Source organism: Tachypleus tridentatus, chromosome 9, assembly GCF_004210375.1.
Source record: "Tachypleus tridentatus isolate NWPU-2018 chromosome 9, ASM421037v1, whole genome shotgun sequence".
NCBI classification, from domain to species: Eukaryota; Metazoa; Arthropoda; class Merostomata; order Xiphosura; family Limulidae; genus Tachypleus; species Tachypleus tridentatus.
Genome location: NC_134833.1, coordinates 74,052,137 through 74,067,584, shown reverse-complemented (window position 1 = coordinate 74,067,584; position 15,448 = coordinate 74,052,137). Strand labels below are relative to the sequence as shown.

General features: G+C 35.6%; 1 protein-coding gene and 1 long non-coding RNA gene across 11 annotated transcripts in view; one reads left to right on the top strand and one right to left on the bottom strand.

Annotated features, from left to right (window-relative positions):
• LOC143225504 (tyrosine-protein phosphatase 10D-like) overlaps positions 1-15,448 on the top strand; it is a 165,025-nt gene that overhangs the window by 86,094 nt on the left and 63,483 nt on the right. For all 10 annotated transcript variants that reach the window (XR_013013888.1, XR_013013887.1, XM_076455067.1 and 7 more), the window contains 5 exons: positions 861-1,002; positions 1,583-1,861; positions 3,055-3,336; positions 4,147-4,274; positions 5,152-5,244. Coding sequence is in view for 8 of the 10 variants with exons in the window: in XM_076455067.1 (XP_076311182.1) it covers positions 861-1,002; positions 1,583-1,861; positions 3,055-3,336; positions 4,147-4,274; positions 5,152-5,244 (924 nt within the window). In the remaining 2 variants the exon portion in view is untranslated. The remainder of the gene's footprint in view (positions 1-860; positions 1,003-1,582; positions 1,862-3,054; positions 3,337-4,146; positions 4,275-5,151; positions 5,245-15,448) is intronic.
• Positions 4,127-7,715, bottom strand: LOC143225507 (uncharacterized). Its single transcript, XR_013013889.1, has 3 exons — positions 7,385-7,715; positions 5,145-5,253; positions 4,127-4,261 (listed from the first exon to the last, which is right to left on the bottom strand). It is a non-coding gene; the product is annotated as an uncharacterized LOC143225507 (long non-coding RNA).

Below are 15,448 nucleotides of genomic sequence, written 5' to 3'. Positions count from 1 at the left end.
AAAGAAGATGGTTTTCATCTTTTTAGTTTAAATCTTTTTGTATTTTTTAAGCAAATTATTGTATTTTATTCAGTCCAAAGCTTTATATCTGGACAGAACTTGGGAGATAGAATTTTAAAGTTAGAATTAGAAATTTAACATGAATAGTACTAAACTCAAGTCGAACAATGCATTTGATGTAATAACAACTATAAAAGATCTTTATATACTTCAATGTAATACTTGATTTATCTGACACCACTGTTCAGTCTCTGTTTATAAAGAATCTTTACCTTGTTCCTCTTTACTGTCTACGTTATGCATTGTAGAAAAAGCACATAAAATAACGTCTTGTGAAATTTCATTTCACAGATACACAAATTGACAAAAATTTTTATCTTAAAAGCTATGACATACAAGTATAATTCTGGTAGTAGTTAGTTATTTGTCTGGCATATGTTTAAGGCTGAATTTTCTCTCGTAGTCATATGATTTTTGTGTTTTTCTAACTATTTAACTATAATAGGAGAAAGAATTTTGAATCTTTTCAATCTTATATAACTAAAGTAAATAAGATATTATATATTTTGACAAATATAATTGATGGTTCTCAACTGTCTCATGATCTTGCTTGTTTTTGAGACAGATAATTGTTTATATTTGTCTAGTTAAAACATGTGAAAACACTTTAATACCATTTAAAGTGGAATAACTTCAAATACAATATTTGACAAATATACAAAAACAGGCAGTATTCAGTGCAAAAACATTGCATATGATCACACTCTATTGCAGTATTAGCACTTGGAAATTCTAAAATCCTTAAATACTTTAAACCATCCATGAAAGTTTCTCTTTCTGATTTTATTCTACTCATACAGATATTTGCTACTGAGACACAGCAAGGAGAAATGGTGAGTGTGCTTGTTGACAAGCTGAAACCTGGAGAGTTGTATTTAGTTCATTTCTATGCTGTTAGTAACAATTTACAAAGTGAAGGCTTTGACATTCAAATGCGTACAAGTAAGTTGCAGGATTTCTGGGCAATACTATTTTTATAGTTTATAACTGTAAGCTATATTTTTTTCTTTGTTGTATATGGCTGTTTTTACTAACATTATGCACTTTTAATGTGTAAAATTTCAAGATTACATCTTAGAACACGTTTTCTTTAAGAATACATTCTTTTAGGCTATTTCAATAAATGCAAAATGTTGCTGTTATAAAAAAAAAACCATTCAGATACTTATCTTATACAACGAATACCACCTAAATAACTGAAGTCATATATATTTCAAAATAAGCAATTAGTATCATTTAAAATTCAATGCAAGTAAATCATCCAGTGAAATATTATTATTTCTTGCAGATTTTAAAAATACCCTCTTTTGAAAAATAAGTATTTAATTTTCTGAATTATAAAACTAGAAGATAAATGTATTGAATGATCTGCAAAATTGTGGTTTTCAAGGCTAATTATAAAAGGCTAATTTTATAATATTAGAGGCTTCTAATCCCTTTAATATAGCTTTTGTTTCTAATACTTCTTTTTCTATATAGATAAGTGAAATTCTAATTTTCCTTATCTGTTATTTTATTGAAGTGCCCGTGATTGATTCAGTACTAAATATAGTAACTGATAAACATGAAACTCGGACCCTCATGATCAAGTACACCCCAACTTCTACACAAAATGTTATATTTGACCGGTATCGTTTTCAACTTAGTGATTTTACAGTACCAGCTCAAGAGAAGCTTCACAATGATATGAATCATATAGTAATTTTTGACAGTCTTTTACCTGGTCATCTTTATAATATTACCCTTTGGACTGTGAGTGGAGGAGTATACAGCATACCAACACATATACAGGCTCGATTATGTAAGCTTTTGTGTCAAGTTATGTGATTTAAATAATTATGTTGATCTTTATATGTAATTCTTCAAATATGGACAAAATGATTTAAAACTGTAATTTTGTGATTTTTCTCAAAATGAAATGGTGTTTCTGGAACTTACAAATTACTTTTTGTTATTGCATATGATCTTGCATCACAAGCTTTATATTTAAACTGTTTGCCTTTAAAACTCAATCTTCAAAAATCTTTAGTTGCGTGTCTGAACAGAATACTTTTAAAGCTTTTTCTTTATCCATATGTCTTTGACATGTTTGTTTTGTTGTTAAGCACAAAGCTACACATTGAGCTATCTGCTAAAAATCTGGTTCTTAGCATTATAAGCCTTTAGACTTACAGCTAAGCTGCTGAGACTGCCTTTAACGTAAAGATATGAAAGTGTGATTTAGACAGTAGTCGTATATACATACAACCTTTTTATTGTAAATTGTAGCAGTGCTGTTTTTTTTTTTCTCACACTATCTAGTTTCTGCATAGATAGTAGAAATGATGAATGTAATTGATCTTTAGAAGTAATTTATGGAAAACAACAACAATAACAGCTATTAAAAATAATCCAAGTATATCATCTCAAAATCTTGATGAAAAATTGGTTTATTTGAAGTAAATAAATAAACATTTCGTTAAAAGTTGATATTTGAGGTTATTTATTATTTTCATATTAATTTTGATTCATCTGCAAGTTATAGAGTAATAATGGAATTAATCCCAGGTAATACAATTATTCATTGTATTAATTTGTATTTTCTGTAGTTGTATATCATATATACAATGTTCTGTTTGCATGTATCTTGTGTTTTAAATGAGCTTGTACTAAATCTACTTTGTAATTATGTAATAATCCTTTAATTCTAATTACTCTGTCTCTTAGCTGTGACAAATGTTATTAATATGTTTAATTGTTTATAATTAATCCAAGTATATACAAGTTATAATATAAATTTCTGATGTTATGGTGGGGGATAAATTTTTAAATAACAATTAAAATACACCTGATTACAATTATGACAAATTTAATTCATTTCCATTAGTACTACAAATATGTGTATATATTAACTTTATGTTTTACATGTATATATAAATATATATATATGTATATTTATACAAGCATAAAGAAGTACGTTTTATTTATTGTGTTTCTCTACTTATGCTTCTTTAGACCCAGATCATATAAAAAACATCAGTGCTGTGAAAATTACTGACATAAGTATAAGCTTAACATGGGATGTACCTAATGGTGAGAAAGATATCTATGAAGTGCAGTATCTGGATCACAAAGGAATTTTACAATGGAATATGACTGCTTTGGAACAAATAACATGTTCTAACTTGCACCCTCATCATAATTACACCTTTTCAGTGACAGTCATCAGTGGATATGGCACTTCTACTGTTCGTAGAAGTCTTCCTTTATCTAGGACATTTCAAACCTTAGAATCTGGTATGTGCTAATTATTTTGAACACAAAATTTGTTCATAATTTATCTCAATGTATTTGTTGTGTTATAGATCTGTGACTTTGAACATGTTTAAGACCTCAAATAGTTCTTAGTTGCAAATTTTAGATAGTAACATAACATTTTGGGACAACATGGGGCCTATTGGTCCACCTTGGTTGTTTCGTACTCTAAACTAAATTAACTTTAAAAAAAATTAAATCCATCTCTTATCATTCTTGTGCCTATCACACATTTTCTTAAACTCGTTTAAATTTACTGCCTCTACAACATTTGAAGTCAACTCGTTCCAAAGGCTGACAACCCTGTTAAAAAACTAAAACTGTGTTATCTGAAGATGACACCTACCTTACCAAACTCTATACTTGTATCTCTTACTTCTACTGTTATCACTGTTAAATATGAAAAAAGATGATGCATCAACACTAAAAATTCTCTTTACAGTCTTAAACACCTCAATCAGTTCTCTCCCTAACTCATCTTTTGTTTCAAGTAATTTTTGCACAAAAAAGAATGGAAAGAAGTAATCCCTGATTCCATTAAACACATAAAAATTAAAAGAAAATTGTATACTAAGACATGTATTATAGCAAAAAGAAGCAGGTTTGGTTCATTAAATGGTTAAATGATAAATGTTTTATTCATATTTTGCTTTATTATTAAAAATAAATAATATTACAAATTCACTATGTTGATTAAAATTATGTACTTCATTGTATCATGAAATTAAAGCACTTTTTTATCTTATGTACTAATAAGTGAAATATAAGTAATGTGTACATATATTTTTTCAGTTCCAGGAAAAGTTCACTTGTTCAAAGCCATTGACATTAGGCCCTCATCCCTAACGCTCCAATGGTCTCTTTCCCCACATGACCAACATGGAGTACTCACTGGATTCCAAGTCACCTATTTTGATAAAGTATGAAATATGTTTATATATAAGTATACATATTTACTCAGGAATGGAAATATGTTGTGCATACTTTTTATACTTAAATGTTATTTGTGCATAAAAATGTTTGGAATAAAAATACATACGTGTACAATAAATGTATTAATCAGTTAACTGACATGTTTAGAATAATACATAATATTGGGTTCTCATGCACTTGATTTTATACATGGAATTTAAAGTATGCACATTTTCTAATAGTTTTGTGTTTTCCTTTGCATAAACAGTGTCTGTAAAATAACATGCCAATATTTAAGAACGCTTCTCAATATTTGTAATCAACTATTATCCAAATTGGTCTTTTATAGAACTGCTGATAAAACCAAAAATTATATTTTAAGTTTCACTGTTAAAGTCCTAGTAAACTAATTATTGAAGTGTAAGTAAAATATCATGTTAAAGTAGTAATAAAACTACAAAACATTGAAGATACAATAAACATGCCTTCAGGAAGAAATCTAAAACTTTATTAATTGGTTGTTAACGGCTAAGTAAAATTATAAGACTATCTGCATGAATGTTATATTTTACTTTAAACTATATAGTTTGGTTGCTAAAATTCAGGTTAAATTGAAGTGACATGTAGTTTTTTTGCTAAACTTTAACACTATATAAAACAAATGTTTTAAATTTTTTAAAGCAAAACCCTGTAAATTATCTAGGTTATATATTAAACTTCAAGTAAAACTAACACCTGTTGATGAAAATTGATCTAGTGGCTGTCTATTACAACCTTGGGTAGTTTTAAGTCTAGGTTAAAATACATAATGATAACAGGATGTAAAATTTAAACTTAGAATTCTTGTGAATCTTTCTTAATTTGTCTCCTTTAATTACTTTTCAGGAATTATTAGTTGTTCGTCGTCATGTGTTCAAACCGACAGAAACCATAGGAACCATATATCACCTTATTCCAGGAAAATCTTACATCTTTGAGGTAGAGATTCTAAATATAGATATAATTGAATACATTAACGAAAAATAAGACAAAAAAACTGTTTACAGTCGTTACCAAATTTTATTACAATTAATAAAAGCATGTATCTTTTGGTGTGTTTTTCGTATAGCAAAGCCACAAAGGGTTATCTGCTTAGCCCACTGAGGGGAATCGAACCCCTGATTGTGGCGTTGTAAATCCGGAGACATACCTCTGTACTAGCGGGGGGCGTATCTTTTGGATTACCTTTGTTACCAGAATCCAAATAGACGTTCAGTAATATTTTGTTCTTTTATATGACATAAATCAACAGGTTTAAAGCATTTAATCTTGGTTTGCCTTTAAGACAAAAATTTGTTCACAAAAATTAACATTAGGTCATTATGTTTTTGTATTATTTAGATCAGATTGTTGTCTTCCAGTTTTTATTTTGTTTTCATATTACATTTAATGATTTCTTGCCCACTATATAGTAATTTCAGAATTTACATATTTAATATATTGAGCATTCATATGTTCAGCTGTTATTTTTTACTGTACAACTTCTACTATTGTCTATGCAACCAAAACATACGCACAAGAAAGCAAATGTTTAGTTTGGTGAAATTTATTTTGTGTGTACATAGTAGGAATGCTATGCCTATTGTATTGAGCCAAAACTAGTTATAAGCTAGTAGATACAAGTAATATTCTGTTCCATATCCTTCAGTATTGTAGAGGTTAACTTTAACTTCAAGCAATTTGAGATGTGTATATTATTAACAACCATGTTTTAGAAATCTGACAAGAATTGTACATGTATACGTGCTAAAAGTAGCGATATAAAAATTGGCCATTAGCTGTGTATTTCTTAAGAAATAAAACACAACTATTGATGTACTTTATAACAAACAGAAACAATAACTGTCTTGAACCACTTAGCTTTCATTGTACTCTATTTGAAGCTAAATTGCTCACTAAAAGAAAAATAATTTTATCATGATCATACTAACCCTCAACCCCACTTTTTTTCAAAATTCAAAATATCCACATTACTTTCATTGGGATTTTGTTGTAAATCATTTATTTTGTTAAGGTGCTGATTTTTGAAAGTTATATATACATATATGAAATTTTCTGAAGGTATTTCAGACATTTTTAGCAATAATTTACAAACAAAACAATTAAAAATGTGATGTAAAAGAATTATTAAAATATATTGACATTTCACCAGGATTAAACAGAGAATGATGAAGCACAGAAAATAAAACCTTGTAGTATTTCACTTTAAAAATACATAATTCTGACAACATTTAGTTGTCTGTCTGGCATTGGTGTAAGGGTGTAACATTCCTTTACAGTCATGTAATCATTAGTGTTTCTCTAACTACTTAACTATAATAAGAAAAATATTTGGCATTCTGATTTCTGAAAGCTACATATTTGAGTTTTTCTAGGGGTATTCCATAAATTTTGATATTAAATAAAATGCAAAACGATAAAATGGAATATTACATTAGAATTCATGCATAAACTTAAAGTTCCTTTTATTAAAACTTATATAAAATTAAGTAATTTTCATTATAATTTGTCAAACTAAAATTTTGTTTTATCCCATGTTTTGGTATTTAGTTCTAAATAACTTTAATTAAGGTCTGATGAAAATATATGACTTTTGTTAGGAATGCATTGAAGATATATTATTAACATATGATTAAAGCTCAATGATTTTCATTAGAATATCTTCAGACTAAATCTCCTTAAGATCATGTGGTTTGTAATGCAATCTTTTCTTTTTTTATGTAAATACTAACTAAACTGCTAAGATAATGTTTTGTTCTAAATATTTCTTACGAAGTAAATATAACGATTTCAATGTGGCTGAATTACTTAATGTTTTAGATAGGGAACTGATTATTTAAAGTTAAAATCTTCATAACTGATACAACGATTTGTATCAGAAAATGAATAATTCTAAATAACTTTCATTGAGACCTAATTAATGTTATTTCACTTTTGTTAGAATTTCATTAAAGATAAACTACATTAATAACACATGACTAAAGCTCAGTGATTTTCACTGACATTTAAATTGCACAGCTTTCATTAAGACCTATTTAAATGATTTTCGTTATATTTTCAACAAAGTAAATTTCCTTACCATCATCTTGGTTAAAGCATAGCAATATTCATTGCTATAAACTGAAATTTAAAAACGTTCATAATATTGTAACTCAGACTAAATTATTTTTTAAGTATCTGATAAAAGCTAAATAAATTTTTCTTTAACATTATTAAAATGAAATTGTATTAATTTCAAGACAGCTTAAAATGTATGGCTGAAATTATGTTTCTCTTTTTTAACAATATTAATCTCATAAACCTTGTATTGAATTTAATTATTCTGTAAGTTCAAATTATTTTCTTATTACGTGGTCCATCTACAAACGTTGAAATTATTACATGATATCCATCTAATTAGCCTTATGTATGTGTACGTAACTATACCAGGTTATTAACACACCACAAAGGACATATCCATCGTTTGTTTGGGTAACTAATTTGGAAAATCATGGAGGTATATGATATGACAAATAACACAATAACTAACATAAACATAATTATTTCTAATGTAAGATATTATTACAGTATTTATTAATACCTCACCATAGTTATGTACAAGCTTTGAGAATTTCCTATATATGTACTTAAAACATGGTAAAAACTGCAATGGTCAAGGTGACTTTATAGAAAGAGGTAGTTGAAAGTGTAGTGACAGTAAATATGTCTTCTATTATGTGCTTTCAACACCCAGCTCTCCTCGGTGTGGATTTCTGTGCGTGATGAGGAAACCTCCCAGGGAAGGTTCTGTTGTTTCAGTTTACCTCCTCTGGGATCTAAACATCCACCCACGTTTTTGCCGTGTGTGGCGACCCGTGAAGAGGAGGAGAGAATCCTGGTGGTTGAGGGGTTTAACCGTAACACACCACTTTGGCCTTGAATTTCTATAGACGAGCAGCCTTGGAGTGGCACCCCTTTGGGTCAATTAGCTGGTCCATTTGGGCTAGTGTCAACTAAGTACCAGTGTTGGTTGTTCTCAGCAGGTGTTGTGGACATTGTATCTGATGCTGGTGTTTGGGTATAGTGCTCATGAAACTCTGGCATTGCTGCAGTGTCCTTGTTTGGCATTGTAGTGCGTCCCCTTATATAGCTCCATGGTGGGTGGGGTTAGTGGGCAGTGAAACATTCCTTTTTATGGATTCTTCAAATAAAAATTTAAATAAAATAGTGAATAAACAACCCATAGATAAACGACCACGTCTTGAAGATTCTGAGCAGCAAACTTCAACATCTGTAACACCTGTTGTACCTCATTTTCTTATAGTACATTCTCTTTCAGACAAATCTTTAGGGCAAATGTCTCCCTTTTTCATTCAGAAGGGACTAGAGGGACTTGGTGGCTCTCCAAAGTCAGTAAAGAAGCTTCGATCTGGTGATGTATTGGTAGAAACATCCACATCTCAACACAGTGAACTCCTCATGCATTCAAAGGCGATTGGGGATATATGTATTGAAGGTACACCTCATGCTACTTTGAATTCATCACAAGGAGTTATTGGTGAGAGGGATTTCAAGAACATCCACGAATCGGAGATTCTTGCTGGTTTCTCCACCCAAGAATTTTCTGCAGTGAGTCATGTCTCCACTCCCAAAGATTGAATTACAATGCCGACCAGTGTCCTCATTCTGACATTTACATCACCACGTCCACCTGCCACCATCAAGGCAGGCTATCTTAATTGTTGGGTATGGCCATACATTACAAACCCTCTGATATTTCCAGTGTCAGCAGTTTCGTCACTGTGGCAAGGACCACAATGCCTATGAGTGTGAAATGGACCATCATTGCATCAATTTCAATGGCTCTCACCCATCCTACTTTTGTTCTTGCCCTAAATGGTTGGAAGAAAAAGAGGTGCAGCATTTGAAAACGATTCATAACATTACATACTCTGAGACTCGAAAGCTGTTGTCCGCCATTTCATCTCGGATGTATGCTGCTGTGCTTTGTTCCACTTCTACAGTGGGAGTGCAGACAGAATTCTCTGTGCGTCCAAAATAATTGTTCTCAAAACAAATAAAATGTCTTTTGACCTCCATGGTTAAAAAGTTGATGAATCTGCTTCAACACCTATCTCTGTCCATCACATACATACCAGCAAATCCCAAGATCCACTTCCATTTCTTCTGGGTATGGGCATTTTCTCGGATACATCTTTTTCTCCCACATCCTCAGTCGCTGGAATCCTCTTTTAGAAACAAAGACCAGCCAAATCGACCAAAGACAGAATCCATGGAGGTCATTAAATCCCCTCGAATAAAGATAAAGATCCATGATGACAAGAAAACCCACTTGTAGAGAAAATTATATATTTAAAAATGGTTGATATGGATAGAGAAAACACTAGTGGAGGAGCAAACAACGTTTCGACCTTCTTCAGTCATCATTTGTGAACCTGACAATAACCAAAGAAAGTCAAAACGTTGTTTACTCCTCTACTAGTGCTTTCTCTATCCGTATCAGCCGTTTTTAAGTATATAAAGACAGTAAAGAAAAAGATGTGGTCGTAAATAGAAGCGTTCTTAACACAGTTCTCCTATAGATAAAAAAAAATTGCCACCTTTATACAAAGAAACTGTCGAGGTTTACATTCCAATCTGGGTGACATCAAAACACTGATTGCGTCCTATCATCCAGTATGTCCTTCCTTACAGGAAACATTTCTGAAACCTGCTGAAACATTCACCTTTTGGTAATTTTCTTTGTACAGAAATGACAGGCTGTGTGATGGACGAGTGCATAGAGGGGTGGCACTGTTGATTGATCAGCATGTGCCCACTCTGTCTTTGCCTTTCAACACACCCTTGGAGGCTGCAGCCATCCGTGTTTCCTTGGGTCATACCATCATTGTTTGTTCTCTCTACCTGTTGCGTGGAGAGACCAATGATCAATCAGACCTGGATGCTCTCATTGAACAGTTGCTGTCTCCCTTTCTTATCCTGGGAGATTTTAATGGACATCATTCCCTCTGTGGAAGTGTTTATTGATTGGAGGGCTCGATCCATAGATCTGATTCTTATACTTATTTTCATGTATCTAGTTGGTCCTTTACTGCAATTGATCTTTCAGTTTGTTTTCCTTTGCTATTCTCCCACTTTTCATGGAGGGTTGACAATAATCCATGAGGCAGTGATTATTATCCTATAATTATGAGAGAGACTTTCCGTGGTCGACGTCACCCAACCCATGTGCCCTGGTGAAAGCTGAATCAAGCAAATTGGCCCTCTTTCACTGCTTTTGCAGAACCTCATTCTGCCATCATCTGTAAGCCATCAATAGATGATTGTGTAGCAGCAGCGACTGACTGTATTATACAAGCAGATGCTCAATGTATTCCTGAAATCTCGACACGGTTTCCATAATATCCTTGTCCATGGTGGAATCCTCCCTGACACATGGCACGGAAGTCTCAAAAATTACTCTGTGATACTTTTTGTAGGTATCTTACACTCTCGTACTGCATCACTTTCCATCAGGCTCATGCACATGCTTGGTGGGTAAGAAGTCAAAACCAGAAGGAATCTTGGATTAAGTTCACAAATAGCATATCTTATGCCATCAGTTCCAAAGTCACATGAGACAAGATTCGAAAGGTCATTGGGCAATATAATTCTATCCCCTTTCGCTCTTGCTCTCTGATAACCAAGAAGTAGCTGATACCCAGAGCATTGCCAATACTCTAAGTGAAAGCTTTTGCCAGGTATTTAGCATCTTCCTCCATCTTCTTTGCCATCAAGTTCGGGCAGAGCAATCACTTCTTTCCTTTCGAACTGATTGTGTCTATGACTATAATGGTCCCTTTACACTGGTGGAACTCAAACTGGCCCTTCATCAGTCTGGCAGTACATCGATTGGACCTGATGATGTACACTATGAGATGCTGCACACTCTCTCTCCTGCTTCTCTTGCTATTATTCTGATTGCTTTTAACTGGATCTGGCAGGAGAATGTTTTTCCTGATGCCTGGCGCCTGGCTATTGTCCTACCTTTTTCTAAACCTAGGAAGAGTCCCAAGATTCCTTCAAACTACCATCAAATTGCTTTGACGATCTGTTTCTGTAAGACCTAAGAGAGAATGGTTAATGTTCATCTTGTTTCGTTTCTCGAATCAAAGAACCTCCTCTCCCCACCCAATGTGGGTTCCAATGATAGTGCTCCACCATGGACCACCTGATTCGACTTGAAACGTCAATCAGAGAAGCCTTTCTCAAACGACACCATCTTGTATCAATATTCTTTGACATTGAGAAGGCTTATGATACAACGTGGAGATATGGAATTTTGTGAGACCTCCATATATATGGGTAACGTGGCCATATGCCGATTTTTATTTAAAAATTTTAATAGACAGGAGATTCCACATTCATGTGGGTTCAACACCTTTCCCTTCTTTTCTACAGGAACTTGGAGTCCCTCAGGGCTATGTTTTGAGTGTCACACATTTTAGTATAAAGATTAATGCCATCACTGAACAACTCCCTCTTACTGTTGCAAATGAGCTATATGTCAACGACTTTCACATCTCACATCAGTTGTCGAATATGAGATATGGTGAGCAGCAGCTACAAACTGCCCTCAATTGTTTACTGAAGTGGACCATAGCAAACGGATTTTTATCTTCTCTCTCTCTAAACCCCTCGGTGTGGATTCCTGTACGTGGTGAGGGGATCTCCCAGGGAAGGTTCTGTTCTATCTGGTTACCTTCTCTGGGATCTAAACATCCACCCACGTGTTTGCCGTGCGTGGCGACCCGTGAAGGGGAGGAGAGGATCCTGGTGGTTGAGGGGTCCAACCCTAACACACCACTTTGGCCTCGAATTCCTGTAGACGGGCGGCCTTTGGGTGGCCCCCTTGAATCAATCGGCTGGTCCACTTGGGCTAGAGTCAACCAAGTACCAGTGTTGGAAGTTCTCAACGGGTGTTGTGGACATTATGCCTGATGCTGGTGTTTGGGTATAGTGCTCACGAAACCCTGGCGTTGCTGCATTGTCCTTGCGTGACTTTGTAGTGCGTCCCCTTGTAGGGCTCCATGGTGGGTGGGGTCAGGGGGGTACCGAATTTTTTTCTTTTTCCTATGGATCCTCTAAAAAATTTAAATAAAATTGTAAAAAAACAGTCAATGGGTAAGCGACCACGTCTTGAATACACAGAACAGCAATCTTCAACATCAGTAACACACGTACCTCATTTTCTTATATTACATTCTCTTTCGAAAAAACCTTTAGGGCAAATGTCCCCTTTTTTATTCAAAAGGGACTAGAGGGACTTGCTGGCTCTCCAAAATCAGTAAAGAAACTTCGATCTGGTGACATATTGGTTGAAACATCCACATCCCAACACAGTGAACTCCTCTTGAATTCAAAGGCAATTGGGGATACACCTATTGAGGTTACACCCCATGCTACCTTGAATTCTTCACGAGGAGTTATTGATGAAAGGGATTTGAAGAACGTTCCCGAGTCAGAGATTCTCGCTGGTCTCTCCACTCAAGGAGTTTCTGCAGTGAGGCGCATCTCACGTGCACCTGTCACCATCAAGGCAGGTTATCTCATTTGCAGGGTTCGGCCATACATACCAAACCCTCTTCGATGTTTCCAATGTCAGAGATTCGGCCACTCAAAGACATCCTGTCGTGGTTCCCTGACATGTGCTCGTTGTGGAGGCAAGGACCACGATGCCTATGACTGTGACATGAACCCACATTGCGTAAACTGCAATGGTTCTCACCCCTCTTACTTTCATTCTTGCCCAAAATGGTTGGAGGAAAAAGAGGTGCAGCGTTTGAAAACGACACATAACATTAATTATCCTGAGGCTCGGAAATTGCTATCCACCACTCCATCCCGGACATATGCTGCTGCACTTCATTCCACAACTACAGTGGGAGTGCAGACAGATCTCTCTGTGCCTCCAAGAGAATCGTTTTCAAAACAAATGAAAAGCCTTTTGACCTCCGTGGTTAAAAAGGTTGATGAATCGACTTCCACACCTATCTCTGTTCCTCCCATACCTTCCAACAAACCTCAAGATCCACGTCCTTCAGTTTCAAATACAGGCATTTCTTCTGATACATCTTTTTCTCCCACCACAAGAGACAAAACAATTATTCGTTCGCGTCCTCAGTCACTGGATTCCCCTTCCAATAACAAAAACCTGCCCACCCGACACAGAGCAGGATCCATGGAGGCTGATAGACCTCCTCCGACTAAAGACAGTAAAGAAAAAAGACGTAGTCGTAAACCGAAGGGTTCTCCAGCCACTTCACCTACCCGTTCTTAAAAATGGCCACCTTGATACAATGGAACTGTCGAGGTTTACGTTCTAATCTGGATGATATCAAAACGCTGATTGCTTCCTACCATCCTGTTTGTCTTTCTTTACAAGAAACATTTCTCAAAACTGCTGATACTGTCTCCATTCGGCAGTTTTCTCTGTACAGAAATGACAGGTTGTGTGATGGTCGAGTACATGGAGGGGTAGCACTGTTGGTTGATCAACACGTGCCCACCTTGTCTTTGTCACTCAACACACCCTTGGAGGCTGTAGCCATCCGTGTTTCCTTGGGTCATACCATCACTGTTTGTTCTCTGTACCTGTCCCCTGGAAATACGTATGATCAATCAGATCTTGATGCTCTCGTTGAACAATTGCCATCTCCATTTCTAATCCTAGGGGATTTTAATGGACATTATCCCCTCTGGGGAAGTGCTATTATTCATGGGAGGGGCCGATCTGTAGAGCGGATGCTCTCTGATCACAATCTTTCTCTTTTCAATACTGGTTCTTCCACTTACTTTCATGCACCTAGTCAGTCCTTTACCGCTATTGATCTCTCAGTTTGCTCCCCTCATTATTCTCCCATTTTCATGGGGTTGACAGTAATCCACTAGGCAGTGATCATTTTCCGATCCTTTTGAGAGAGACTGGCCGTGGTTGATGCCACCCTACCCGCGTGCCCCGGTGGAAGCTGGATCAGGCAGACTGGTCCACTTTTACTGCTCTCGCAGAACTTGATCCTGCCATCGTAAATCAGCCATCAATAGACGACTGTGTAGCAGCGGTAACTGACTGTATTACACATGCAGCTGCTCAGTGTATTCCTAAAACCTCGACACGTTTTCCACGATATCCTCGTCCGTGGTGGAATCCTGCTTGCCACTTAGCACGGAAGGCTCAAAAGCGGGCCTGGGATACTTTTCGTAGATATCCCACACTTTCAAACCGGGTTGCTTTCCAACGGGCCCGTGCACATGCTAGGTGGGTAAGACGTCACAGCCAGAAGGAATCTTGGATTAAGTTCACAACCAGCATATCTTCTACCACCAGTTCCAAGATCATATGGGACAGGATTCGAAATTGGACACTACAATTCTATCCCCCTCTCGATCTTACTCTCTGATGGTCAGGAGGTGACTGATGTTCGGAACATCGCTAACACTCTAGGTGAAAGCTTTTGCCGGGTATCTAGCACTTCTGCTTGTTCCTCCACCTTCCTGACCATCAAGACTCGGGCAGAGCGATCACCTCTTTCCTTTCGAACTGACTGTTTCTTTTACTATAATTGTCCCTTTACCCTGGTGGAACTAAAAATGGCCCTTCATCGGTCTGCCAGTACGTCTGTTGTACCTAATGATATTCATTATGACATGCTGCACCATCTATCTCCTGCTTCTCTTGATGTCCTTCTGATTGTTTTCAACCGGATCTGGCAGGAGAATGTTTTTCCTGATGCCTGGCGCCAGGCTATTATTTTACCTTTCTCTAAGCCAGGGAAAGATCCCAAGATTCCTTGAAACTACCGTCAAATTGCTTTGACGAGCTGTCTCTGTAAGACATTAGAAAGGATGGTTAATGCTCGTCTTGTTTGGTTCCTTGAATCAAACAACCTCCTCTCGCCCACCCAGTGTGGGTTCCGTCGACAGCACTCCACCACAGACCACCTAATTCGTCTTGAAACATCTATCAGAGAAGCCTTTCTCAACCGCCAACATCTTATATCAATATTCTTTGACATAGAGAAGGCTTACGACACAACATGGAGGTATGGCGTTTTGCGAGACCTCCATACATATGGGTTACGTGGCCATCTACCCATGTTTATTA